Below are 26,776 nucleotides of genomic sequence, written 5' to 3'. Positions count from 1 at the left end.
CTGCATACGCATATTGACTTGATTATGTTAGACTCCTGCGAATGTTACTAGATCCTCTATTCGGCTTTTCTTTCCGAACGCCGAACAGAGCATCAGGGGCTACTGTCTATGTGGTAATATTTTTACATATTCTTTACCTACCTCAAAGCCTGTTAGAAGGCTGGCACAGGCTTCAGTCAGTCCGCTCTTGGCGGACTGAACCTTCTGGATCACCGCACTCATAATAGTGCGGTGCTCCTCGTCGATGGAGGCGCCGTTAAGCGTCTCCAGCAAATTGTCCGGTGCCTCCGGTTGGACAGAGGTCACCGGCTCGGTAGGCTCGCTCCTCTTGGAAGGAGGCCGCCTACTGGAGTCCGGAACCATTGAAGGTTCCGGCGCGGTGTCCATCTCAAGGACGGACTCGGAGCCCTTGGGGGTTTTATCCCCTTTGCGCCTGGAGTCCGGGAGGTCGGCTTGCGGCGCCTCCAGGACCACCTCCTCCTGGCTTGGAACCTGTTGGGACAGCACCTCGGCGTCGTCCGTAGGATGGGGGGAGGTAGCCGTCGGAAGCGAATTCACATTCGACGAATCCAGGGAACCGCTCGATGACACATCAAGTCGGTCTTTGGGTGGACTGCATAAACATGTTCGACATAGGGAAAAGTTGTGCAATACGGGAATACTATGAATCACTCTGGTATCCGGATACTTACGATCTCGCCAGGGGCTTGGCCCTGTGCGGCCACTCCTCTTCGCCGTCGTCGGTGTTGGTGGAGCCGTCCGGAGGAAGGGTTTTCCCCTTCTTGGACCCTTCGGCCTCCCCAGTTGGGGCGGCCTTCCTTTTCTTCTCTCCCCCCGCTGGAGGGGGGGAGGTCTCTTCTTCCTCCTCCTCGTCTTCACGGGAGGAGTGCGTCTTGGAGTCATTGGATGATGAATCCGACACCCCCAGGCGCTGGGCACTCTTCCGAGTCCCCGTGGCCTTCTTCTCCGGCACCACATAGGGTGCCGGAACCAGCAGCTTCGCCAAGCGAGTGTCCGCTGGGCCTTCGGGCAAAGGAGCCGGACAGTTGATCTGTCCGGACGTCTCCTGCCAATCCTGTCAAAGGTAAGGGAGCTTAAGATCCCGCATGGAGTCAAACTATGAAAAACTAATACCCTGTAAAAGGTAAAGACAGCTTACCGCACGAGCGCGACGCTGCGTGCTGAATCCGCGATCCTCGGTAGCGGATGCGGGGGCCTCGACGCCCTTGAAAAGCACCTTCCAGGCATCTTCGTACGTTGTGTCGAAGAGCCTGCTTAGGGTTCGGTGTTGCGCCGGGTCGAACTCCCACAGGTTGAAAGCCCGTTGTTGACACGGGAGGATCCGGCGGATGAGCATAACCTGGACTACGCTGACAAGTTTGAGCTTCTTGTCCACCAGGGTCTGGACGCATGTTTGGAGTCCGGTCAGCTCTCCTTCTTTACCCCACGACAGGCCCGTCTCTTTCCAGGAGGTGAGCCGCGTAGGGGGTCCGGATCGGAACTCGGGGGCTGCGACCCATTCAGGGTCGCGCGGCTCGGTGATGTAAAACCACCCCGATTGCCACCCCTTTAGGGACTCCACGAAGGAGCCCTCGGGCCATAGGATGTTGGGCATCTTGCCCACCATGGCGCCTCCGCACTCCGCCTGAGTGCCGCGCACCACCTTCGGCTTGACATTAAAAGTCTTGAGCCATAGGACGAAATGGGGGTGGATGCAGAAGAAAGCCTCGCACACGACGATAAACGCCGAGATATTAAGGACAAATTTCGGGGCCAGATCGTGGAAATCCAGGCCATAGTAGAACATGAGCCCCCGGACAAATGGGTGGAGAGGGAAGCCCAGTCCGCGGAGGAAATGGGGGAGGAACACCACCCTCTCATGGGGCCTAGGGGTGGGGATGAGCTGCCCCTCTTCGGGAAGCCGGTGCGCAATGTTGTTAGACAAGTATCCGGCCTTCCTCAGTTTTTTGATGTGTCCCTCCGTGACGGAGGAGACCATCCACTTGCCTCCCGCTCCGGACATGGCTGGAGAAGGTTGAGGTGGGGTGTGCGGACTTGGGCGCTGGAGCTCGAGTGCGCGGAAATGGATAGGCAAAGGAGGAAGAAGGCGTGGATGAAAAGGTGGATCCTTATCCCCTTATATGGGCGGACGCGACTATGCGCCCCCACCATCCTGGTAAAACTCGCTTATCTCCAAGCGTCGTAGTCAATGGCGTGGTTGGGTTACCCACACCCGTATTGATGAGAATCCCGGAATAAGGGGACACGATCTCTGCTTTAACAAGGCGTGCCAAGGAAACCGCCTCGGTAAACGCGCTGAGGTGGGAGAGTAAAACGATTCGAATAAAGACTTGGCCGCGGTGTGATGTCACGCTACGGAATACGTCAGCAGATTAGATTTGTGTAAATATTATTCTCTCTATGGCAATATGTGGAAACTTATTTTGCAGAGCCGGACACTACCTTTGTGTTCAAAATCTTCTATGAAGTACTTGGAGGAGGAACCCGCCTTGCAATGCCAAAGACAATCTGCGCGCCGGACTCGTCGTCATTGAAGCCTGGTTTAGGGGCTACTGAGGGAGTCCTGGATTAGGGGGTGTCCGGATGGCCAGACTATACCTTCGGCCGGACTCCTGGACTATGAAGATACAAGATTGAAGACTTCGTCCCGTGTCCGGAAGGGACTTTCCTTGGCGTGGAAGGCAAGCTTGGCGATATGGATATGTAGATCTCCTACCATTGTAACCGACTCTGTGTAACCCTAGCCCTCTCCGGTGTCTATATAAACTGGAGAGTTTTAGTCCATAGGACGAAGAACAATCATACCATAGGCTAGCTTTTAGGGTTTAGCCTCTCTGATCTCGTGGTAGATCTACTCTTGTACTACCCATATCATCAATATTAATCAAGCAGGACGTAGGGTTTTACCTCCATCAAGAGGGCCCGAACCTGGGTAAAACATCATGTCCCCTGCCTCCTGTTACCATCCGGCCTAGACGCACAGTTCGGGACCCCCTACCCGAGATCCGCCGGTTTTGACACCGACAGTGTTCCTCCGGTAAACGGGAGTTGCATAATCTCATAGTCATAGGAACATGTATAAGTCATGAAGAAAGCAATAGCAACATACTAAACGATTAAGTGCTAAGCTAACGGAATGGGTCAAGTCAATCACATCATTCTCCTAATGTTGTGATCCCTTTAATCAAATGACAACTCATGTCTATGGTTAGGAAACTTAACCATCTTTGATTAACGAGCTAGTCAAGTAGAGGCATACTAGTGACACTATGTTTGTCTATGTATTCACACATGTATTATGTTTCCGGTTAATACAATTCTAGCATGAATAATAAACATTTATCATGAAATAAGGAAATAAATAATAACTTTATTATTGCCTCTAGGGCATATTTCCTTCATCTTTGATTAACGAGCTAGTCAAGTAGAGGCATACTAGAGACACTCTGTTTTGTCTATGTATTCACACATGTACTAAGTTTCCAGTTAATACAATTCTAGCATGAATAATAAACATTTATCATGATATAAGGAAATATAAATAAGAACTTTATTATTGCCTCTAGGGCATATTTCCTTCAAAATGATAGTTCTTGACTTTACACCTCATGTGAGACTTGCCTCTCGATTAGCAGTACTTTGAAGTTTTGTTCTGCTGTTGGAAGATGGAACTCAGCCTTTTCTCTTTAGATACATTTGCCACACTGCTCACATGAAAAATCAATGGAGCTAAGTAAATAACAAAGAAATTTGCAACTTAGGATCAATAATGCATATTATTCTTCTGATATACTGTGTTTGTCAGTTTGTTGTGTTAATCTATTTGATTGGTTACAAATACGCTGGTTTAAAGGGCTGGTCACTAGTATTTGTTTTTGAGTTCGTTGGTTTCTCGTTGTGGTCCTCGTTTTATTAAATGAATCCACCAGATAAAATCAGGAAATGTTAAGTGTTTCAGTTTCCCCGTGTTCAATCATCCCATTCGATACCTTGCCGTGTGTCTGGGTTTGAATCATGTGTTGTCAGCGGCAGTGAATATTCAATTTTCCTGCTGCCTCTAGTAATTTAAAGTTTGCTCCCAGTGTATAGATATGGATGTAAATAAAATGTTAAATAGCTTATGCTATATACTGATACAAAAATAACTAACATGTTAAAACACTCCGTATAAAATAACAAACAGTTCTGTTCATGTACCTGGTTTCGTGATGTACTCAACCATGATGATCTAAACTTGCAGAAGCTTATTCTATCATCATGTAGTATCATGATTTATATGCTGGTTGTTCTGGACAATCTGAAATGCCAAGCTGTTTATGAAAGTGTCACATGTATATCGTCTTCACATGTGTGCATATGCTATGAGTGGCCATTGTGTTGTATGATATTGGGTCTTAGGAAAATGGTGTTACATGACAATGTATCAGTGATAATCTTCTGTGGACCACCTCCAGAGCATACTGACTTGTAGTATTATTTTGCTTACTGTTTCTGACCTCTCACCTCTATCACTTGGCTCCAGAATACGGCTGACAGCAGAATTTGATGCTGAATAAGAGTACAGAATAGAAGTACAGGATCAGACAAGAAAGCTTCCCCTGGGACACTAGTGTCGATGCGTCCACAATTTTACTGTAGAGTGATGGCTTGACAATGACTGGGAGTTTACCTTAGTTTCTCTGTACATTTCGGACAGTACAGTGTGTACAGCTTCCTCCAGAATAGTACACTAGCTCTGTTCAGGAAAGGTGCCAAGTGATGCACTCTTGTTTGCCACTTCACATTTGGAGTGCTAGGAAATGATTATGTTTGTTTTATAGCATTTTTGGAGTCTCGGAGAAATTAAACTCGATCTCGCTTTCAGGAAGAATTTGTGCTGAAAGTGCTGATATTCCCTGCCTTCAGTTGTTGATTGCTGCATTCTTCAATACCATCTTTCTCACTTCCATATCGAGTATGTGATGTATATTTTGGTAGCCAGATTAGCATAGCATACTACATGGTGGTTGGTGCGTATGGAAATCCATAACGCAGCCATTCACACATGTATATATGCTGGCCTGGCTGTGTGGCTACTACCCGTCTTGTTGCATGTCATGTGATTGTGATAATCAGCGAACCAGGCAGCCTTTTTATTTATTTTCTGAAACGAACTTAACCAGGAAACCTTGGATACGCGGCACTGCAGCAGATCCACCTAAACACGCACGGCATGTCATAGTTGCGCGGCGGTCGCGGTGGGCACTGGCTCTGCCCTACAGCTAGCTGTTTCTCACGGAGCGATCGACACATGGGCTAGGATTCGAATAATAATCCCTGGAAATCATATAGCGTTGCCGATCTCCATACGCACTTACGCGCAACAAGTCTGTCGCCATGCACAGATGCATCCGTCCTGGAGAGAAAACTAAAAAAACATCATATTTGCGTCAGAGGGGTGTACATTGCCATTGCTATTAAGAAATTAAAAAAACATCACTTTTGAGGCCGCTTGGTTAAAAATTGCACCAAACTAAATTCTTACCTCCAACATTAGAGGTGAAAACCGAGCAAGTCAGGCTTTCCTTCATGTTCTCATTCAGGCTCGCCTTCGAGGTTTCATGCTATTCAAATATGTGGATACATGTCTATGGTTTCTTCATCAGAGCTATTGTGTAAGCCAAAAGAAAGAGGAAGGAGCTATTGCCGTTGTGGAAGTACAGATCCACCTAAGTTTCGTGCCTGACCATGGTCATCAGGTAGATTGACACCTGCAGCGAACCAAGAAGCCCACGCAGCATCAGCACAAGCGCGACGAGGCCGACGGCGATCTGTCTACTAGAGCGCCTTGCCTGGTGCTCCCGCGCCTTGCGGAGAAACAACGCCAGCGGTGGTGCCGATGTTGTAGGACACAAGAAAGGAGAACGAAAGGAGGATTAGAAGGGATGAAGGAGATTAAGGAGTCCCATTAAAACATATCATACAGTTCATGAGGAAGATGTAGATCTATTCGTCTATGATCTTCGAAACAGAAAATATGCAACACAAAAGTCATGTGAAATTGCGAGATGAATCTACTGGTCAAAAGAAATTTCAAATGGTCGACCGTGCGCGACGAATTTGACAAAATTCATCCAAAGTAGCTCCAAACATGAACACGAAATTGAGCGTTTACAGTCGATGAAATTACGAACCGATCGTCTGAATGGAACCATAACATCGATGTGCATATTTTTTGTGTAGAGTTTGTCTCAAATCGAAGCACCTTGTGTAGATTAGAAGGGACGAGGAAGAAAGGAGATTAAAGTGGAGCTTAATGGAGGTAGGAGAACATAGCAGGTACAGGTTGTATACTAGCTCACATCGCACTGACATTCTCTCATGCAAGGGGGGCCACCATGTGTGCTCGATGTGGCTCAACTCAATGTGGCGAGCTGGCCGATTTGGCGGTTTCTAGCGGCCCTGGTTGGGACCTTTGTTAAGTTTCATGTGATGCAGGCCTAACAGTAAACGCAGGCAATCAAACAACCCATTTTCTTTTCACATGGGTCTGATTAGCCTATATGCAGGCTACCAAACACACTGAGAGGTGCATACAAACAAACAAGGATGGTTTTCCTCCATGTTCCCATTCCTACGGCTCTTAGCTCTCTCTTTCTTCCTCTTACTAGCTTATTCATGGTGCCTACAAATCTAACGACACAAAAGCTTTCAAAGAGCAAGCTTGAATTACGGGACAAAGTGTTTCAGCTTTTAGGTATAAATAATGGGTGGTGCATAAAAGCTTTCAAAACCTTAGAGTATTGAGCAATAAAGACACTCGGTGCAAGGGGCACCTTACTAGAGTCAATGATATTGGGGCCACAAAATCTCCAGCCATGTCCTACTCTACTCTTAATTGAGGGCACATGTCTAAAGATCTCTTTTGTTTACCTCTATTACCCATATCAAAAACTAGTGCATAACTTACATATCAGCCTTTTTCAGAACAATATATGTATCAGCTTGAGCATTAATTATAGGGTCAAAATATGTAGCATTAAGAATTTACGAGCTCAAAATAATATGAAATTGGACAAATTAAAATCCCTCTAAGTAAACTTGGAAAAATTGCCAAATAGTTGGCAAAGAACCACAGAGGTGACAATTAATTGGAAGTTGAATCACAAGGTACTTCAGACATGAGAGGTCTCAAATTACAAAATAGTTGGAAGTTGTAGCTCGGCCACCATCACTCGAAGGATCAAATGACACAGGTTGCAATGCAAACCCCCCCCCCCCCGGGCGTTCAAGAGTGGATGTAGCCTTATCCCGACACGTCTAGACAATCTCTAAAAAACATTGTCTTATGATTGTGTACAAATTCCATTGAAGTTTAGAGTTGTCGAAGTGGTTGTTTCTTGCTAGCCTGCGTATATATCCATTAGTTTGCTATGTCCATGTGTTAAGTCTTTAGGAAAAGTTTGTTCTATTCACATCATTTTACAAGGTGGATGCTAAAAAATCCTGCAATGCATATGCTCCTGTGAGCTAACTACCATCTTTCTCACTCTAATTGTTGCTATGACTCTTAGCTACATTTGTCAGCATTGGTGGGTCATTCACCTGATTTTCTCTACATCATGAGTTCACATAAGGGAACTAGCGAAGAATCTGCATCATTCTATGCATTAAAGTTTTGTGTCTCACCTTAATAAGTCTGAAACTGTTTGTTTATGTTTCTACGACTATCTGGCCCTTTTTCAGATATAGCGATGTGTACTTCATAATATACTACCTGAAAGGTAAACTAAATGTCTTTATGTGTTTCATGGTGCTAGTAGAATCTTAAATATGAAACAGTACTACCAAATTATCAAGTATAAACCAGCTGGCCTATTAGGCTAACATCTTATCTTATGAATGGATTAGGGCTAGCCAAAGAAACAAAAGACAGAAAATACCAATCCAACTATGCATAGTGTATGAACTTGAATGAAATATTTTTAATATTATGAATCCGTTTTATATTGTGTGATCCAAAAGGAAGAGGAAGGAGCACCAAAGAAAAATAGGCATGGAGGCAATAGGAAAACTCAAAACAAAGCATCTTCCAATGTTAGAGAGGAACTGAGGTCTCTAGCCTTCCCTCATGTTCCCATGCTCACCGCTCTTAGGCCCACTTTTGTTCCACTTTCTGTCTCGCGGTGGGCATCTCATATAACATGAATATATGCACATGTATATTTTCTTTTTATAATAAAGCAATTTAGCAAACAAAAAAGAAGAGGAAGGAGCGCATAAGAACGATAGGAATGAGAGGCATAGGGAAATACCAAACCAAATTTCCACCACAACACAAGAGATGACAAACCAATTAGTTAGGCTTTCCTCTACGCTCTCGTTCTCACCGCTCTTAGGACCTCTCTTTCTTCCTCGTCCTAGCTCGCTTATGGGATCTCACATCAAATATGTGTGCATATATTTTATTTCTATGCTAAAACAACCAAGCAAGCCAAAAAGAAAAGGAAGGAGTGCTTGAGAACAATAGGAATAGGAGGCATCGGGAAACACCAAACTAAATTCTCACCTCCCACTAGAGGTGAAAACTGAAAACAAAGCAAGTTAGGGTTTCCTCCATGTTCCCATTCACACTGCTCTCAAGCTCTCTTTTCTTCCTCTTCTCGACTAGCCTTCTAGATCTCAGGTTATCTAAGTATATGCACACACATTTACGGTTTATGCACTAATCTATTGCGCAAGCCAAAGGGAAGAGGAAGGAGTGCTCAAGAACTATAGGAATGGGAGGCATCGGGAAAGCACACAACTAAATATTTGCACCTCCAACACTAGAGGTGAAAATAGAAGAGTCAAGGTTTCCTCCATGTTCCCATTCATAATGCTCTTATGCTCTCTCTTTCTTCCTCTTCACTGCTTACTATTAGAGCCTACAAAATCTGAAGAAAAAGGTATCAGACAACAAGATTGACTTGCTGGACTAAGTGCTTAAGCTTTTGATGTATAAATAGATGTGATGTGCACTATGTAGAGAACCATAGGAGGACCAACTAATTAAGACACCCAGTGCATAGTATCACTCTACAGTCAATGACAATGGGGCCCAATGTCCTGTGCTGTACATGTGGAGCATGTGCAAGGATATCTTCTGCATTCGTACAGCAGGAAAATAATTTAGCGTTCACGGCAGAAGAAAATAAAAAATACTCTCCTTTGCCCTGCCAATTACTAGTAGTAGTTGCGACCACCTGACAATGACAACTAACAAACCTGCCCTTGTCGATGATGGAGGTGAACATCGGCGACCGGTCCCCTATGTTGCGCGGATACTTCAGAAAGTGTGCGTATCCAGTCGGATACTGCCCCAATACGGCTCAATACGTATCCCGTAAGTATTCATCGATTTTTTAATTTTAAAAAAGGAAATAATGTTTGATACTCCTGGGATACTTCTGCAATACGTTTTGGATACTTCAAACCCCTTGTTAGATGTGAAATCCCCTCAATAGTAAAGGCACACCTTTTGAAGATTTGCAAGATGGGCGTGAGTTTATGTCAAAACATGACTGGCAATGTTCCTATTCAATTGAGAAGTGAGCAAGAAAGAGTCAATGCACTGATTTGGAACAAGAAACCTAGGAAAATCCCACTACCAATTGATGAAAATGGACCAAGTGCAAAAAAAGAAAGGGGTAACCATACTGAGACATTCTTTTGACCAGGAAGCTCCGTTTTCCCTACTTTTAATAATTAATATATGTAATATCTATATATAAACGTATGTTTTTAAAAAATTGGCATGTCAGGCGTACCCCGTATTCAAGTATCCGTCCCGGTCGCTGGCGTGGCATCCCCGCGCGCAGCACGGATGCCGCCGGAAGACTGCTGCGTGGTTGACGACGACGACAGACCAGCCTGGATGTTCGTGCCCGTGTAGCTGTTAGCCTGTTACCGGCCTTGACCTGCTACTCCGTGATATAGCTCGCAATGATCACCTCCTCCCAGGCCATGTCCGCGTCTCCCGTCGGCATCGGCACCACCCTCGACGTTGACGGCTGTCAGTTGGGCGACCCCTGGGTTCAGATAAGCGTGACGCGGATTACCCGGAGCACCTCCTCGCTGTTGAATTTCGAGACCTTGGGGTCCACGAAGTCCAGGGGGTTGCCGTTCTCGTATAGCTCCCACACCTGAAAATTTCAGCATCGACAGTTTGACGTACATCTGGGAAGCTATGCAATCAGACAGCAGAAAAATAATTTATTGCTATTTCAGTTAAAAATAATACGAGTATGGAAAAATTAAGCCATGAGAAAAATACGAGTAAACAAATTTTAACTCTGTAACATAATTTGCAGTCAGAAGCTATGAGTTAGAACTTAGAATTAATATGGAAAAAAAAAGAGCTATCTACCGAACTTGGAAAGCGTACAACAAAGGAAAAAAGAAGAATGCAGCGACAATTGGTACACATTATACTTCAGGACATGAGGAGCGCCAGAACAGAGACACATGGTATTAGCACACCGAATCTGTGTAAATAGGCCTAGATTCTGTAGTTAATACAACATGGAGTATTTTGTAAGTAATTCAACACCTAGATTTTGTAGGCTGTACACAACGATGTTGGAGCAGACATGATGTATATAAAAGAAATCTCTGAGGAACCATCAGCCAGGCCTTGGAGGAAGAACACATGATGGTATACTTGTCATATATTCAGCCTAAACTCACTGTACACATTGATCCAACATGGATCGGCTACCAAAATGGCGGAGACAAGGCTCTAACAATCGAGGCATTTCAGTGAAAGGTATCATTTATTTTAGCACTAATATGCCTGACAAGGTGCGGCATCTATTAAAAACTACCTTAAACATTCATGTCGAGGCATTCAGTGAAAGGTGTTTGGGGCTTCCGACAGCCGTGGGCCGTATTACTAGTGGAACTTTTGCTCACATTGGAGATAGAGCTCGCGGGAAGATGCAAGGCTGGTCTGAAAGGTTGCTGGCATGTGCTGAGAAAGATGCACTGATTAAATCTGTAGTACAGGCACTTCCTACATACAGCATGACCACTTTTTTGTTGAACAAAAAAGCATGCAAAAGCATCACTTCACCAATGGCAAAAAAAATCTGGAGTAGTTCGTTGGACAAGAAATCTACGCATTGGGTTGCTTGGGATAAACTTGCGACGCCGAAGTGCAAAGGGGGCATGGGATACCGAGACATGCACCTGTTTAACTTGGCTCTATTGGGGAAACACGGTTGGCAATTTTTGACCACGCCGGACTCCCTATGTGCGCAAGTTTTGAAGGGCAGGTACTTCCTAGACGTGGACTTCATGCAGGCAGTTCTTCCAAAGAATGCGTCAGCTACATGGCGAGCGATCATCGCCGGAAGGGAAGCACTACGGGTTGGACTGATAAAACGAGCTGGTGATGGAACATCAATTTCGGTATGGAATGACACGTGGATCCGGGGAACTACATCCATGAAACCAATGCTGAGACCAGAGAACACCATGATTGAAAAGGTGTCCGAGCTCATTGACCAAGAGAACTGGACATGGAATCAGCAAGTGGTAAGAGACACCTTCACCTTGCCAGACGTGAATGCCATACTAAATATCCCAATTCGGCATGGTGGTGGTGATGACATTCTAGCTTGGGTTTAAATCGGCGTACCGTACTCTCGTGAATCACAAAGAGCGTTTGGCTCTAGATGAAGGGACGGCTACCGGCACCTCAGTGAGCGATCAACAGATGTGGTTTGCACTATGGAAGCTGAACGTCGTGCCCAAGATGAGAGTGTTCTGGTGAAGGGTTTTGCGTGGCATCCTTCCGGATCAACACACGCTGCGGACACGACATATAAGTGATTCGAGCAGATGCAAAGATCTGCCTAGTGATGGACTAAGATCTCCAGCACGCCCTGATCCACTGCTCTCATGAAAAACGTTTTTGGAATGAGGTGTTGCTTTGGTTTGATCTCTGGCTTCCTCAACTTCACCCAGTCACATGGGCGAAAGAAATTCTATGTGACCCTCCTTCTCGGACAAGGATAGACCACTGATTATCATCATAATGTGGTCAATTTGGCACTCTCGTAATAAGTTGGCGCACGAGAAGGAGGGGTCGGATCCGGCAAATTGTATGCACGTGATAAGGGAAGCCCTAGCGCTCCTCGAGTTACCACGGAAACAGACCTTGGTTAGGGCGGGCCATGGTTGGAGACCACCAGAAGCTGGGACAGTAAAGATCAACACAGACGGTGCAATCTCCATTGACACGACTACTGCTGGTGCAGGCGGAGTTGCAAGGTCTAGCAATAGACTGTTGGGTGCATGGTGCAAGCCATACATGGGGTTACGGATCCTCATATTGCGGAGGCAATGGCGCTGAGTGATGTTTTTGCCAAACTTCGAGGTACACGCATGAGCCCCCGGTAGCGAGGTCCTTGATTTTTTTGGCGATTCCGTTATACACATACTCCTGATCGATCGCTAAAAGAATAAAGCCGGTTAAAATTCACCGTGAAAAGTTTTTGGGCCGTAGTGGAAAATTGCAACAACCTGGACAGCTTATTGGGCCTTAAGAAACCAGCCTCGCTCGATCCAGGCATCGAGTCCTACGTTTGTCCACACGCCAGGCTTTCCCCTCGTCAGGAACCCTAGCAGCCAGCACGGGCTAAATTTCGTGTTTTGACTCTTTTCTAAAACCTATTCGATATTTGATCCTAATTTGAAAAAAAATCGAAATCTGATTATTTTGCTACCGCCAGAGACCATGGCGATAGGATATAACAGCCTATCGTCATGGTCACTGTCGGTAGGGTTGCATGCCCTACCGTCAAAAACCTTCTAAGTATTGAACACAGTGCATGCTCGTGCCTACCGCTAAGTATCTTGGCGGTAGGGTTGTGTAGGCTACCGCCAGCCCGATTGGCGGTAGCGATGTTTCCTACCGCCAAAATCCCTGACGGTAGGCTGTTAGACTCTATCGCCATAGACTCTAGCGGTAGCAAAAGGGTCAGAACTCAAAAAAAATTTAAACTAGAATCAAATCTCGAATAAGTTTCAAAAAAGGGTCAAAACACAAAAATTTGCCACAGCGACCTGCATTCGCGGCGGACAGCAGAGGCCGAGCGCGCGTGGGTGGCCGACGACCAGCAAGAGCAAGCGTGGACGTGATCGCGTACTTGTGTTTCCGGGGTCCAGCAGGAGCACGCTGCAGCGTGAGGCCGACGGCTAGAAGGCAACGAACGGAAAGGAAAAAGGTCTGACAATCTACAATTGCCATGCAGTGATGGCATTTTTTGTGATGAATAAAGCTTTACCATCACAATTGAAAAAATGAATTGTGTACGACAATTGAAAAAATGAAATATTTGGCATAGTCAATTTTGGTTTTGCATAAAAAAAGAGTTATGCTTAAGAGTTCGCCCCACCTTAAAAAAGTTTCGTCCTCCGCCACTGCATGCGATAACGGAGGTGGACTACCTGGAGATGCTTGATCTCTGGAACACTCGTCACGATTCTTGTTCGATTGTGTCTTCTGTCTTAGTTGAAATTGGAGAGCTTGCTAATGATTTCTCTTTTTGCAATTCAGCATGTAATCCGGTTAGCAAACGTCCCAGCACATCTATGTGCCAAGCGTGCTTGCACGTTGAATGTGACTGATAGCTGGCTTGAGGACACTCCCGGCTTCCTCTTGACTACCCTATTGGCTGACTGACAGGAGAACGCTTTCGTTTGAATAAAGCTCTCTATATTGCCCGCAAAAAAAAGGCCCTAACGATCGAGAAATTCTTTAGGACGTAGTGGTAGTTAGCGAGATCGTGAGGTGATTAGAAGTATTTGGTGGGACCTTCTATTGGACCCTCTTTACGTCCAACGGCACGCAGATGCACAAAGGACCCGTGACTGGGCGGTCCACTAACAACGAATGAAAGGAAAGCGCGAAGTAAAAATGGTAGAAAAAAGTGAGACGATGCCAGGAATCGAACAACCGACTTACGGGTCTAGAACCTATGCCACTAGTCACTCGAGCCGTCAGCTACTTTCAATTTAATGGAAATGTTATGTGTTTAAGTTCTCACCTAAGAGCCACATTTAAAATAATCTTTACACATTATCGAACGTTTCTTGAAAAATTTGGAAATAAAATTTAAATGCCGAATATTCTTTCGGAGATGAAAATAATTTTTGGAATTCCAAACCTTTTTTATTCCGCATTTTTTTGAAATTTGAATAAATTTCGAAATACCAAACATTCTTTTAATATTTGAACAATTCTTCAAAATGGAAACACTTTTCAAAACTCCAAACAAAATTAGGAAACATGAAAAAAATGGAAATCTGCAAAAAAAAAATTATACGCAAGCATATTTTGAATCTGTGAACATTTTTCTAAGAATGATAACTTTTTTGCAAAGACAAACAATGTTTGAAATATTGGAACACATTCTGAAATTTTAAACAATTTTTGAAACAATGAGAACAAAAATTAAAATTCTGAACAATTTTTGAACTCCACACTTTTGAAAACACGAACAACATGAACTAAATTTGAAAACATGAGAACAAAAAGTTAACATTGCGGACAAATTTTCAGAGCAATTATTAAGTTTCCGAATTTTTTTGAAAACATGCAATTTTTTGAAAACAGAAACAAAATCTAGAAATTAGAACATTTTTGAAATTTTCGAACAAATTCTGAATTTTTGAACAAATTTTAAAATGAGAACAATTTTTAAATTTTAATATTTTTTGAATTTTGAACATTTTTAACAAACTTTGCGAATAGAAACATTTATAGTCATTTTGATGATTTTTTTGAAAAGGCAATTATTTTTGAAATTTGTGAACACTTTTTTAAAAAGGAAAAAAGTTGAACAAAAAAGATAAAAATACATAGAAACAGAAAAAAGAAAAAGAAAAAAGAAAAAAACCATAGAAAGCCGAACCAGAAAAGAAACAAAACAGGGAAAAACCCGGTTCAGGGAACCTTCTAGAAGATTCCCAAAACCGGTTGGACGCACTGTGTAATCTGGAAGTGGGCCGGCTGTATCTCGTGTCGCTGCTCTGTGCGATTGCCCGACAGTTCACCGCAGCGAGCGGCGAATAGGGTTTTCCAATGGGACTGTCTATTTGACATTTGACTGTTTTTCAATTTGAAAACAGTCAAATTTCTTGACCAATCAACACATTACACCTGTATGAGCAGAAAAATCAACAGGAAGCAAAAAAGAACGCCTAAACAGGTCAGGGGTAAACATCAAACCTGGGTCGGAGGTAAACATGTTAAATAACGGAGAAAGTCATCCAATACAAAGGTAAAAAGCACTATATTATAGTCAAATTTCCTGATAAATCAAGTGCTGACACCTATGTCCAAATACCATGGACAATTGTATGATTGTATTTCCAAAAAAGGGGTCGTGTGGCTAAAATCTGACCCGGTTCTAACTAATAACCGAAACAAAACAAGGCAACTATCACCAAACCCTCCTGGACCGTTGCCCACGCTCTTTTTTCCTTTCCTGAACAACAAATCACCTGACAAAGAAAAGGAACAAAAATCATCAGAATACTGGCGTCTCCCAGGACCCTCCTTTAACTTGCATCACACAAGTCATCTGGGAGGCGCCATGGCCCATGGGAGAGGGGAAATGAGAAGAAAGAGTAGAAAAACATCAGAGAGACGTCATGGGAGAGAGGGAGTGAGAAGAAGGAAGAACAAAAACAAGTCAGAGAGGCACATCAGAGGGGCAAGTACCTGGAGAGAAGCAAGGGGGAAGAACAGATCTGAATAATTGGTGGTGGACAAAGGAAGATCATCCAAGAAACGGTCCACAGCTCACGAAATGTCCTACTCCTTTTGATCACACTTCTATTGAACTCTTCCATGTTTTTCCTCACCCTGCTGCTCTACATACACCTGCTACATGAATTAGCCTGCAAAAAAACCATCATACAATCTAGTGAGAATTTTGGAATCGTCAGGGGAAAAATTCTAACTGTCGGAAGGTAAAACTGTTAATATTTCACTGTCAAAACACTACACCAACACGAATTCTAGTGTAATGTACACATGAAAAAAAACTTTGCTGCAGTATAGGGCAATGTAGGTAACATGAAGCATGAGGAAATTACATGAAAAAAGTTGTGTTGTAGTACACATGAAAAAATCTTTGCTGCGATACAGGGCAATGTAGCTAACATGAACTCAGGGGAAATTACAGAGTTAGACAACTCATGACATTCATGGAAAAAATGAGATGAATTCCAGTGTAATACCTACATGACATACAATGCAAACTGGGGGAATATTACACTGTATTCCAGCATTATTTAATACAATTCAGAATTACAATGTAATTCTGGGGGATATTACAATATAAATTTGGGGTATGTATATTACAATGTAATCCTGGGGAATATTACACTACAAATATAGTGGAAATTACAGAGAAATTAAGAGGTATTACATTGTAATTCAAAGAGTTAAAATCCATCGGAAATTCAAGCAAAAGCTGAACAGAATAAGTACAGAGATACATGCAAGTTCAGATGAAGTCATGAATACAGAGACAGACCTATCAGCATAAAGAACACAAGTCCTATCAGATGAATGCATTAATATTGACAATCAAAAATAGAGCTTGTTACAGTGCTGGTACACATGGACAGTGAAGAAATGAATAATCACACTAGTGGATTACAATGATAATAACCAAGAGACTACACAGGATAATCACACAAAGCAGAGTTAAAATCCACTGTAATTCAAGCAAATCTGAACAAGAATGAAGCCCAAATATCAAGTAATACAGAGGTTCATCGGGAAAATTACACTACTTTGTTTAAAGAAGAAAAATTACACTGAATTTCTAGGAAAATTTACACTGCAATTCGGGGAATAATTACACTATAATTACATAAATAAAGCATGAAGTTTACACTGTAATTATGGGGAAAATTACACTGTAATTACATAAATGAAGCATGGAGTTTACACTGTAATTCTGGGAAAATTACACTGTCATTTAAAAAAATGAACCATTGGGATTACACTAAAACCTGGGCTAAATTACACTGCAATTCTAGGGTATATTACACTGCAATTACATAAAGGAAGCATGGGGATTGCAATGAAATTTTTGGATACATTACACTGTAATACTAGGGGCATACTACACTGTAATTTTAGGCTAAATTACATTGTAATTCTTGTGAATAAAAAAGATAAGTCATTAATTGTAACTAGATCAGAAAGACTCACATGATTCACATAGAAATTGAAAATGGTTTTATCAAAACCTCTATCATCACTAGAAAGATCCTAAACAATAATTCAGTCAACAAATAGAAATTTTAATAAACAGAAAGAAAGAATAAAAACGAAAATGAAAGTAAAGAACAAGACAAAAATAACTACCAAAGACATAGCATTAGAACCATCTTCCACAAAGTCATTAGGCACAAAAGGATCATTCAAAGAATCAGCCCTCTCAATAGAAGAAACTACCAAAACATCATTGTGAGAGACTTCCCGTAGTCTCCACATTGACCTAAACCTAACAAAACATAATACAGATGACACACGAAAGAAAATTAAAGAAAGCTGAAAATTATAGAGTAAGGGGCTCAATTACAAGGGAAATCTCACAACAAATAATACATTGAAAGGCAGCAATCAGGGGAATTATAGAGTAATGGGGGCATATTAATATAGTGGAAGAATCACTTAAATACAGTGTAAAAACCAACCTAAATACAGTGAAATTCTGAGTAAAAATACACAATAATTAGGGCAACTTACAATGAAAAGGTAGAGGAAGTACACTGCCAAAAACTGAAGATAAATTATATAGTAAGAATGGGGGATATTACAGTGCAAAACCACATGAATGCATGCAAAACATCTGATAAAAAATACAATGTAAATAACAAAGAAACTGGCACAGTATTACACTGAAAAAATATACACTGCAATTTACACTGAAAGAAGCATGATAATTACAATGTAATGGGGGGAAATATTACACAGTAATTCTAGGGAAAATTACACAGTAATTACAAAATAAAGAAGCACGAAAAAAACAATGTAATTATGGTATATTACACTGTAATTGCAGGCTAACCTACAGTGTGATTCTACGACACATGAGAATTACACTGTAATGGGGGAAAATATTATACAGTAATTCTAGGACAAATTACACAGTAATTACAAATAAAAAAGCACAAAAACACACGGTAATTACGGTATATTGCACTGTAATTGCAGGGTAACCTACAGTGTAATTCTACGGACATATTACACAGTAATTATAGCAAAATTTACACTGAAGAAAGAAGCATCAGGATTACACTGTAATTAGGGGGAAAATACACAGTACTACTAGGACAAATTCCAGAGTAACAACAAATAAAGAAGCATTAGGATACACTATAAATGCACTACAATTATGGGGTAAGTTACACTGTAATTATGGGTTAAATTACACCGCAATTCTGGATGGGGATACACTGTAATCCTAGGGGTAAGTTACACTTCAAGTCTGGAGTAAAAATACACTGTAAAGAAGCATGCAATTCAGAGAGATTCCTGGACTGACACTACAACAACACTGCAGCCTAGTACACACAAATTCAGAGAGATTCAGGTACCGGGGGAAATGAACACCTACATCTAACACAAAAAATCATAATGAATTCCAGGGACTACAACAGCAAACATCAGCAGGCAGCAGCTAACAGCAAATACAACTAAACTGCATAAGCAGGCAGAAATCAGGCTAGATCATCTGCAACTACATCTAATGACAAAGGAACAGACACCCAGGCCGGCGGAAATAAAATTGATAGGGCTAACCACCGCTGCAACTATAACTTCCCCTACCTCTATATCTACATCAGAATAAACAACCTACGCCTACCTCCACATCTACAAGCATGGGAGAATAGGACCACAACAAGCAGATGGATTAGAACCCCCACATACAACAAGCTCCTACATAACTCAGGCGAGCAGAAGGATGGGAAATGGAGCGCTAGGCATGGCGGACTAGAAACAAACACGACAGCAACATGCACCTACCACGGATCCACCGACAACACCAAGAACAGATGAACCATGGATCCATGGATCCAAAACTTACCTAGATCCGGACCTACACAGCCACAACACAAACAAAAGCACACAGGGAAACACGAGAGGCAAGGACAACCGACCGCGGCAGCGGGGATCGAAGAGAAAAGGGAGGAGAAATCGAAATCGAGCGGTGGAATAGCTCGGAATCGCCATGAACATAAGAAATCGCCTCTCCTCCGCTGCTCGAGCTCATTCCCTTCTCCTTGCCTTATCAAAACAGAACCCTCCAGATGAAAGTGGAGACAGTGCCGGGCCGGGGGCGGTAACGGGCTGAGACAGGAAAACCAAACCCGAGAAACCAACACGCATCAACCCAAACAAGTGGAACGCCAGCACGAAGAAAAAAATCAACACGAATCTCTGCGTGAGAACAGACGGACACGGATTTGATTGACGACGAATTGAAAAACACTTGACTGTAAAATAGCAAAACCGGTTGGACGCACTGTGTAATCTGGAAGTGGGCCGGCTGTATCTCGTGTCGCTGCCCTGTGCGATTGCCTGACAGTTCACCGCAGCGAGCGGCGAATAGGGTTTTCCAATTCCGCGGGCGGCAAATCCTCGAGGAAACGCCCGCAGCGCCCACGGGTGGGCCGGCTAGTTCACGGAAGCGCATGCTGCGCGTTGCTGCTTCAGGTTTTTCGTTCGTTATTTCTTTTTTTTCGGTTTCTCTTTTCTGGTCCTTTATTTCTTTTTTATTTTCTGTTTCTATTTATATTTCTATTCTTTTAATTTTTAATTTTTATGTTTTTTCCCTGTATTATATAAATTTCATTCCGTGTTACCAAAATGTTCATTGTATATTTAGGAAATGTTCACGGTATATTACAAAAAGTTCATCATCCATTATAAAATATTCATCATATATTACAAATTGTACTATGAATATAAAGTATTCCCTATGTTGTTGAAATTTGTTCTGTGATATATTACACAAATGTTCAATATGTATTTGAAAATTGTTTAAAGTATATTACAAATGTTCAATTCATATTCAAAAATTTTCAACTCATATATTTATATTTTTCCCAAAATGTTCATCATATATTAAGAAAATGTTCAAGATTAATTCAAAGTAACCCTAAAAAAGATTAATTCGAAGTAAAATGGAGGGTGGCTTGCTTTGGAATTGCATGATATAGTCTACATTGAAACTTGAAAGGGGCAGCTAAGTTCTCTTTTGATGAAATTATTGATATTTTTATCTTATTAGCAACTGTAGAGGTATGTTTTTTAAGTAATAAAAATGTTGCATGTTTTCATAGCGCCAAAATGACACAATACTATAAGATTATGATAGTTTACCAAACAGGCTCAACCCCCATATGTCCAAATCCTGGCTTCGCCCCAGACCCAACACACTAAATCACCGTATTTTCGGAACAAAGTTCGGACACAAAGGAAGAACGAGGTCTTGAAGAGAGTATGGTACTTCTTCCACCCGTTAAAGTAGTTCCCAGTTACAACCTTGTAGTTTGGCCTCTGCTTCACCAATGTGTGGTACTCCAGGACTGATGTATTCCTCATGTAGGTCAAGAAGGGTTATGCATGCAAGAATGTCAGTGAACATCGAATCAGCAGGTGAGAATCGCTCAGCTCTTCCTCACTCTGCTGCATGGTCCCAGAGTCCTTCGATCTGTCTATGGTCTCATAAGCATCACGGAGATTGACATGGTACATGCTAGCTAAATCCGGGGCTTCAACAATCGGAGCAATCAGCACCTGACGTATGAACTTGGAGACAAATGCACGGTACCTACTTTAGTGGGGTGGGAGTTAGTGTGAACATCTTAAGATTCCAAAAAGGAACTTTCTGCATCTATTGCAGAACCTCAATATCCACCGGCTGGATTCACCACTTAGCACAGAGATAAAGTGCCAAAGTTTAGGAAGAAATTAGAATAAAGGGCCCTCGGTATTTTCATGTGAATTTGTGATGGCAATGATGTCTGAATACTGTGAAGAAAGTGCCCAAAGTGTATGCTCTAAGTATGAACTGCTAGCAATTTGGTTAGATTCTACTGTAGTAAACTAAGATGAAGTGTTCTGTCCGCGCTTGGATGTATTCCTTCGATCATGATTTTTCCTAGTAAAATCCAAACGGCAGAGAGTGGGGAGTGATCAATAGAAGTAGAGAGTAATAGGCGGCCACTCTATACATGATTTTGCGATCACCAGATTGACATGCACCATTCATTTAGTTGAATTGATTGTTTTTCTTGAAAACTCAACTGATATAAATGTACGCAGTTGACCTCTCCATAGAGAATGAAATGAACTCCATTGACCACTCAACTGATGCAACTATTTAGGTGCTTTATTCCTTTATTTTAGTTTATGCTCATAAGTTTTTCAAATATGAACCACTGAAGCCAATACCCCTGGCTCTCGGGTGTGGCGGTGGTCTTAAAAACTAAAAAGCCAATACCCCTTTTGTTCAAGGTTCATCACTCGCGATAAAATATCATTTTCCCCTCACGCGCTCATATTTGTTTCGTCATCCTATTTGAGTTGATCGTCATACTATAATGTTTTACCATATCATTTGGTTATGCATTTAATTTCCGAATCATGAATCGTGTCTTGGAAAAGTAGCCTTTTGAGGTTTTAATAAAAATCATGTCTCAAAAGTCCAGTAACAAATATTCACCTAGTAACACCTAAAAGATTAATTTTATGTAATCATCTGATTTGTTTGGTTAAATCTGTGTGGACATTGTGATTTCTCACGGAGCAAGTTTTCTGTTGTCATTTCCATGTGCAGAATCTACACCTCACGGCTCAAAAGTGGAGGTTGAATCAGCTGTCTTAAATGCTCTACCCATCAGTGGTGAAAATGATACGACGGCTGCAACTTCATCCGTTCCCTTTAGAGTTTCCTCCATGTGCCACGTTTCCACTGCTCTCAGGCTCTCTCGACTAGTCTTCTAGATCTCAGATTGTCTAAGTATGTGCACACATATTTATGATTTATACATTAATCTATTCCGCAAGAAGAAGGGAAGAGGAAGGAGTGCTCAAGAACCATAGGAATGGAAGGCGTCGGGAAAACACTAAATATAATATTTGTACCTCCAACACTAGAGGTGAAAACAAATAAGTCTGGCTTTCCTCCATATTCCCATTCCTAGCGCTCTCCAGATCTCTCTTTCTTCCTCTTCTCGGCTTACTCTCAGTGCTTACAGAACACTCGAATAAGCAAACACCAAACTTGAAGTGTTGGACAAAGTGCTTCAGACTATAAATAGATTGTAGGTCACTTTATATAGAAAACGTTAAGAAGCGCAAGCATTGAAGACTCGCGGTGCATGGCGCACCAATCTACATCCAATAACAATGGGGCCACACAATAATTGGGCCTTGTCCTATTTTCATGTACTCTTAAGTCATAGCACATGCAGGGAGATCTTCTACTTACCAACATCCGAAAGTTGATATCTCATTTTATCAAATTGTGCATTTATATAGAGCGGTAGAACCAAATGTTATGGGTAAAAAATAAGAATACTATGAAGCAAAAAAAAGTTAGCAAGTCAAAGTTACGATCTAAAAATAATAATAATATGAACTTGTACAAATTAAACATAGAAAAAATACAAAATGATGGAAAAGAACATTCGAGTTACAATTGGTACACTTCATTTTTCTTAGAGAAAAGGCGCCAGCTGAGCCCAAGAAGAGCTCGAACATAGCCCAACTTTGAATTAACAAAGCCATCAACCGGCCAGGATTACAAGGGCACCACAATACAACAGAGATGCAAAGCAAGCGAAAAGGAAGATACAAGGCACCAGGCAGAACAACACAAAGGCAACAGCAGAAGTGTCGATGCCGACAACCAGCATTACGCCTACACCGACTAGCCAACTAAGTACACTGAAGGAGGGTCACACCGAGCAAGTATCGAGCACCGGCTACATCCATAGGCCAAATTTGGGCAACACTTGAGCTATCTCCGCCATCACAAAGGGACCCTTTCACCTAGGCTCGATGGGTGCCACCCTGGTGAAGGAAATATGCCCTAGAGTCAATAATAAAGTTATTATTTATTTCCTTATATCATGTGAAAAAGCTTCAACCTGATAAGCTTGAACCCAAATCGAAGAAATGTGTCTTCATAGGATATCCAAAGGAGACTATTGGATACACCTTCTATCACAGATCCGAAGGCAAGACTTTTGTTGCTAAGTTCGGAAACTTTTTGGAGAAGGAGTTTCTCTCGAAAGAAGTGAGTGGGAGGAAAGTAGAACTTGACGAGGTAACTGTACCTGCTCTCTTATTGGAAAATAGTGCATCACAAAAAACTGTTTCTGTGACACCTACACCAATTAGTGAGGAAGCTAATGATAAAGATCATGAAACTTCAGAACAAGATACTACTGAACCTCGTAGATCAACCAGAGTGAGATCCGCACCAGAGTGGTACGGTAATCCTGTTCTGTAAGTCATGCTACTAGATCATGATGAACCTACGAACTATGAAGAAGCGATGGTGAGCCCAGATTCCGCAAAATGGCTTGAAGCCATGAAATCTAAGATGGGATCCATGTATGAGAACAAAGTATGGACTTTGGTTGACTTGCCCAATGATCGGCAAGCAATTGAGAATAAATGGATCTTCAAGAAGAAGACTGACGCCGACGGTAATATTACTGTCTACAAAGCTCGACTTGTCGCAAAAGGGTTTCGGCAAGTTCAAGGGGTTGACTACGATGAGACCTTCTCACCCGTAGCGATGCTTAAGTCTGTCCGAATCATGTTAGCAATTGCCGCATTTTATGATTATGAAATTTGGCAGATGGATGTCAAAACTGCATTCCTGAATGGATTTCTAGAAGAAGAGTTGTATATGATGCAACCGGAAGGTTTTGTCGATCCAAAGGGAGCTAACAAAGTGTGCAAGCTCCAGTGATCCATTTATGGACTGGTGCAAGCCTCTCGGAGTTGGAATAAACGCTTTTATAGTGTGATCAAAGCCTATGTTTGGATATTGGAAGTGTTCCGGGTGAAATCGGGATTTTACCGGATTACCGGGAGGTTACCGGAACCCCCCCGGGAGGTATATGGGCCTTAGTGGGCCTTAGTGGAAGAGAGGAGAGGTGGCCAGAGATGGGCCGCGCGCCCCTCCCCTCCTTGGTCCGAATAGGACAAGGAGAGGGGGCCGGCCCCCCTTCCTCCTCTCTCTCCTTTTTTTCCCCCTCCGCGAATCCTATTCCAACTAGGAAAAGGGGGGAGTCCTACTCCCGGAGGGAGTAGGACTCCTCTTGGCGCGCCTCCTCTTGGCCGGTCAGCCCCCCCCCCCTTTGAACCTTTATATACGGAGGCAAGGGGCACCCCTAGAGACACAAGTTGATCCACGTGATCATATTCTTAGCCGTGTGCGGTGCCCCCTTCCACCATAGTCCTCGATAATATTATAGCAGTGCTTAGGCGAAGCCCTGCGACAGTAGTACATCAAGATCGTCACCACGCCGTCGTGCTGACGGAACTCTTCCCAGACACTTTGCTGGATCGGAGTCCGGGGATCGTCATCGAGCTGAACGTGTGCTAGAACTCGGAGGTGCCGTAGTTTCGGTGCTTGATCGGTCGGGCCGTGAAGACGTACGACTACATCAACCAAGTTAACGCTTCCGTTGTCGATCTACAAGGGTACGTAGATCACACTCTCCCCTCTCATTGCTATGCATCACCATGATCTTGCGTGTGTATAGGAATTTTTTTTTTTGAAATTATTACGTTCCCCAACACCTGGCGACCAGCAAAGTGGCTACCACAGAGCCCAACTCAAGGTGTCCAAGTTACCATAGGAAAAGCAGACGGAGCTGATCCACAAACCACAAGAGACCAACCAAACGAGAACCAAAGCCGGCAGTGCCAACACGGAGCACCTGAAGGCGGTAGTGGCAGTGGATTTCATATATTAGCTACACTAGAATAGATGATAATGTCAACCACAAAAAATAGAATAGATGATAATGTGATCAGCCCATGATTAACAGATTATGTAATAGCAAAACTAGAACGCTTGTACAGGTCGTTACTAGAGGAAAAATATACAGGCTCGCTGTTCTTTAAGTAATTTGGCATCTGAATAATGTAAGTTGTACACAGATACATAGAAGGAGAGATATAGAAAAACAAGAATCATCGGCCATAATCCCTTGGTGGAAGCATACTGGTCACGTCGTCCTTGTGTGAACTCACTATCCACATTGATTCACCATGGGTCATCTGCAATACCCTGGACCACCTAGCAGCGGCGGAGCATGAAGCATATTTTAGGAGGGGCCAGATAAGTGTATGAAAAAAAAATGGTGATCAGAGACGCCGGAGATATATTTTTTAAAACAGAAACATATTAATATCAAGTAGATACCAATTACAACCAGTCTTTACACCAACAAGATGCCTACAAACATCCAAGATGCACACAACCAAAAAAAGGGGGAAAGAGAAAAGAAGACCCTGCCATGGTGATCAATCAACCACCACCGAAGACATCACCCGAACTAGAAAGAAGGTTCTCCAAAAGCATGCCTTCATGAAGGAAACAATGCACAAGCGTTGCCGTTGTCCGATCAAAGATCGTAGGTTTTCGCATTGGAGAAAGAATGTGTTCCCAAAATAATGCTTTCAACAAGGTCACTACCAGGCACAACCAATCAAAGCCAGACTTTGAGTTTTCACCCTGGAAATCACGACTCGGTACTCAAAGGAGCACTGTCAATAAAGAAGTCCTCCAATGCTGCCACCCCCACTTGCGGAGGCTACTACTACAAGTCACGTACCACCAGGATCGTAGGAACTCATGCCCAGTCTGGACAAGAACATATCAGCAAGCCAAGTCTAAACAACTGCCTGTGAAGCAAAATCTTCATCGCATCCAAGACCCCGCCTTCGCCACTTCCAGGTCCTCCAATCATGCCATGACATTCTCCGCATGTGTTGATCCCTTGGAAATCTTGGTGTAGACATGTCCCAAGGTGTCAACAAAAACACAGCTTCGCGATACCCCGGTGTAGTTGGTTATGCTGATGTTGTGGGTGCACACGACGACCCCTATCCAATCAAGATGTCCAAAGAGCGTCATATATGCTAGTCCTTGTTTTTCTTTGAAGGAGAAGTCCGAAACTCGCCGATGTTCAGATCAAAGAGGAATGATCGCTTGTAGAACGTGACTTTGCGCGAAGACCACTAGGGGCACCGCCTGGCCGAGCCGTAGACCGTCGATGCCACGCACATGAAGCAACAAGGTGTGAGATCGGGTCCAGCCAGGCCCAGGCGGGAATAGATCGATCCTGCCCTGCCGCCGTCGCGCCTCTGGCTGCCGCTGCCATGCACCACTGCAGCAGAAGGAGTGGGAACGGGCGCCTCCACCACACCCGGCAATAACCAGCAGGAGCCCTGCCGCCACCACATCGTGCAAGCTTTGCCTGGCGGCGCCTCCGGCGACGGCGGAGGGAGAGAAGGGGAGGGGTGAGGGGAGAGGGCCTCGAGCGCCGGCAGTGGAAGCCCTGGTGCGGCGCGGTACCGTTGCACTAGGGTCGGGTTAGGCCTCGTTTTTCAATTTTCAGACATCAGAGAATGAGCGGAGTGATTAACATAAATACAAGCCTATCTGGC

The 26,776-nt window shown here is 43.1% G+C and overlaps 1 protein-coding gene, 1 long non-coding RNA gene and 1 pseudogene across 2 annotated transcripts; all 3 read right to left on the bottom strand.

Moving 5' to 3' along the window:
• Positions 1-7,306: 7,306 nt before the first annotated feature.
• Positions 7,307-8,791, bottom strand: LOC125537660 (uncharacterized). Its single transcript, XM_087542003.1, has 2 exons — positions 8,727-8,791; positions 7,307-8,428 (listed from the first exon to the last, which is right to left on the bottom strand). The coding sequence occupies exons 1-2, from the start codon at positions 8,789-8,791 to the stop codon at positions 8,119-8,121; spliced, it is 375 nt and encodes a 124-aa protein (XP_087398129.1). The 3' UTR covers positions 7,307-8,118.
• Positions 8,792-15,317: 6,526 nt separating this feature from the next.
• On the bottom strand, positions 15,318-19,903 carry LOC125539439 (uncharacterized). The gene is made up of 2 exons (XR_007296869.2): positions 15,773-19,903; positions 15,318-15,552 (listed from the first exon to the last, which is right to left on the bottom strand). It is a non-coding gene; the product is annotated as an uncharacterized LOC125539439 (long non-coding RNA).
• Positions 19,904-20,381: 478 nt separating this feature from the next.
• Positions 20,382-21,035, bottom strand: LOC125537659 (glutathione S-transferase TCHQD pseudogene; annotated as a pseudogene).
• Positions 21,036-26,776: the final 5,741 nt, after the last annotated feature.

The sequence above is a fragment of the Triticum urartu genome, chromosome 2A (assembly GCF_056163025.1).
Source record: "Triticum urartu cultivar PI428250 chromosome 2A, HENAU_Tu73, whole genome shotgun sequence".
Classification (NCBI taxonomy): Eukaryota; Viridiplantae; Streptophyta; class Magnoliopsida; order Poales; family Poaceae; genus Triticum; species Triticum urartu.
The sequence above is the reverse complement of the archived record's forward strand: the minus strand, read 5'-3'. Positions and strand labels throughout refer to the sequence as shown.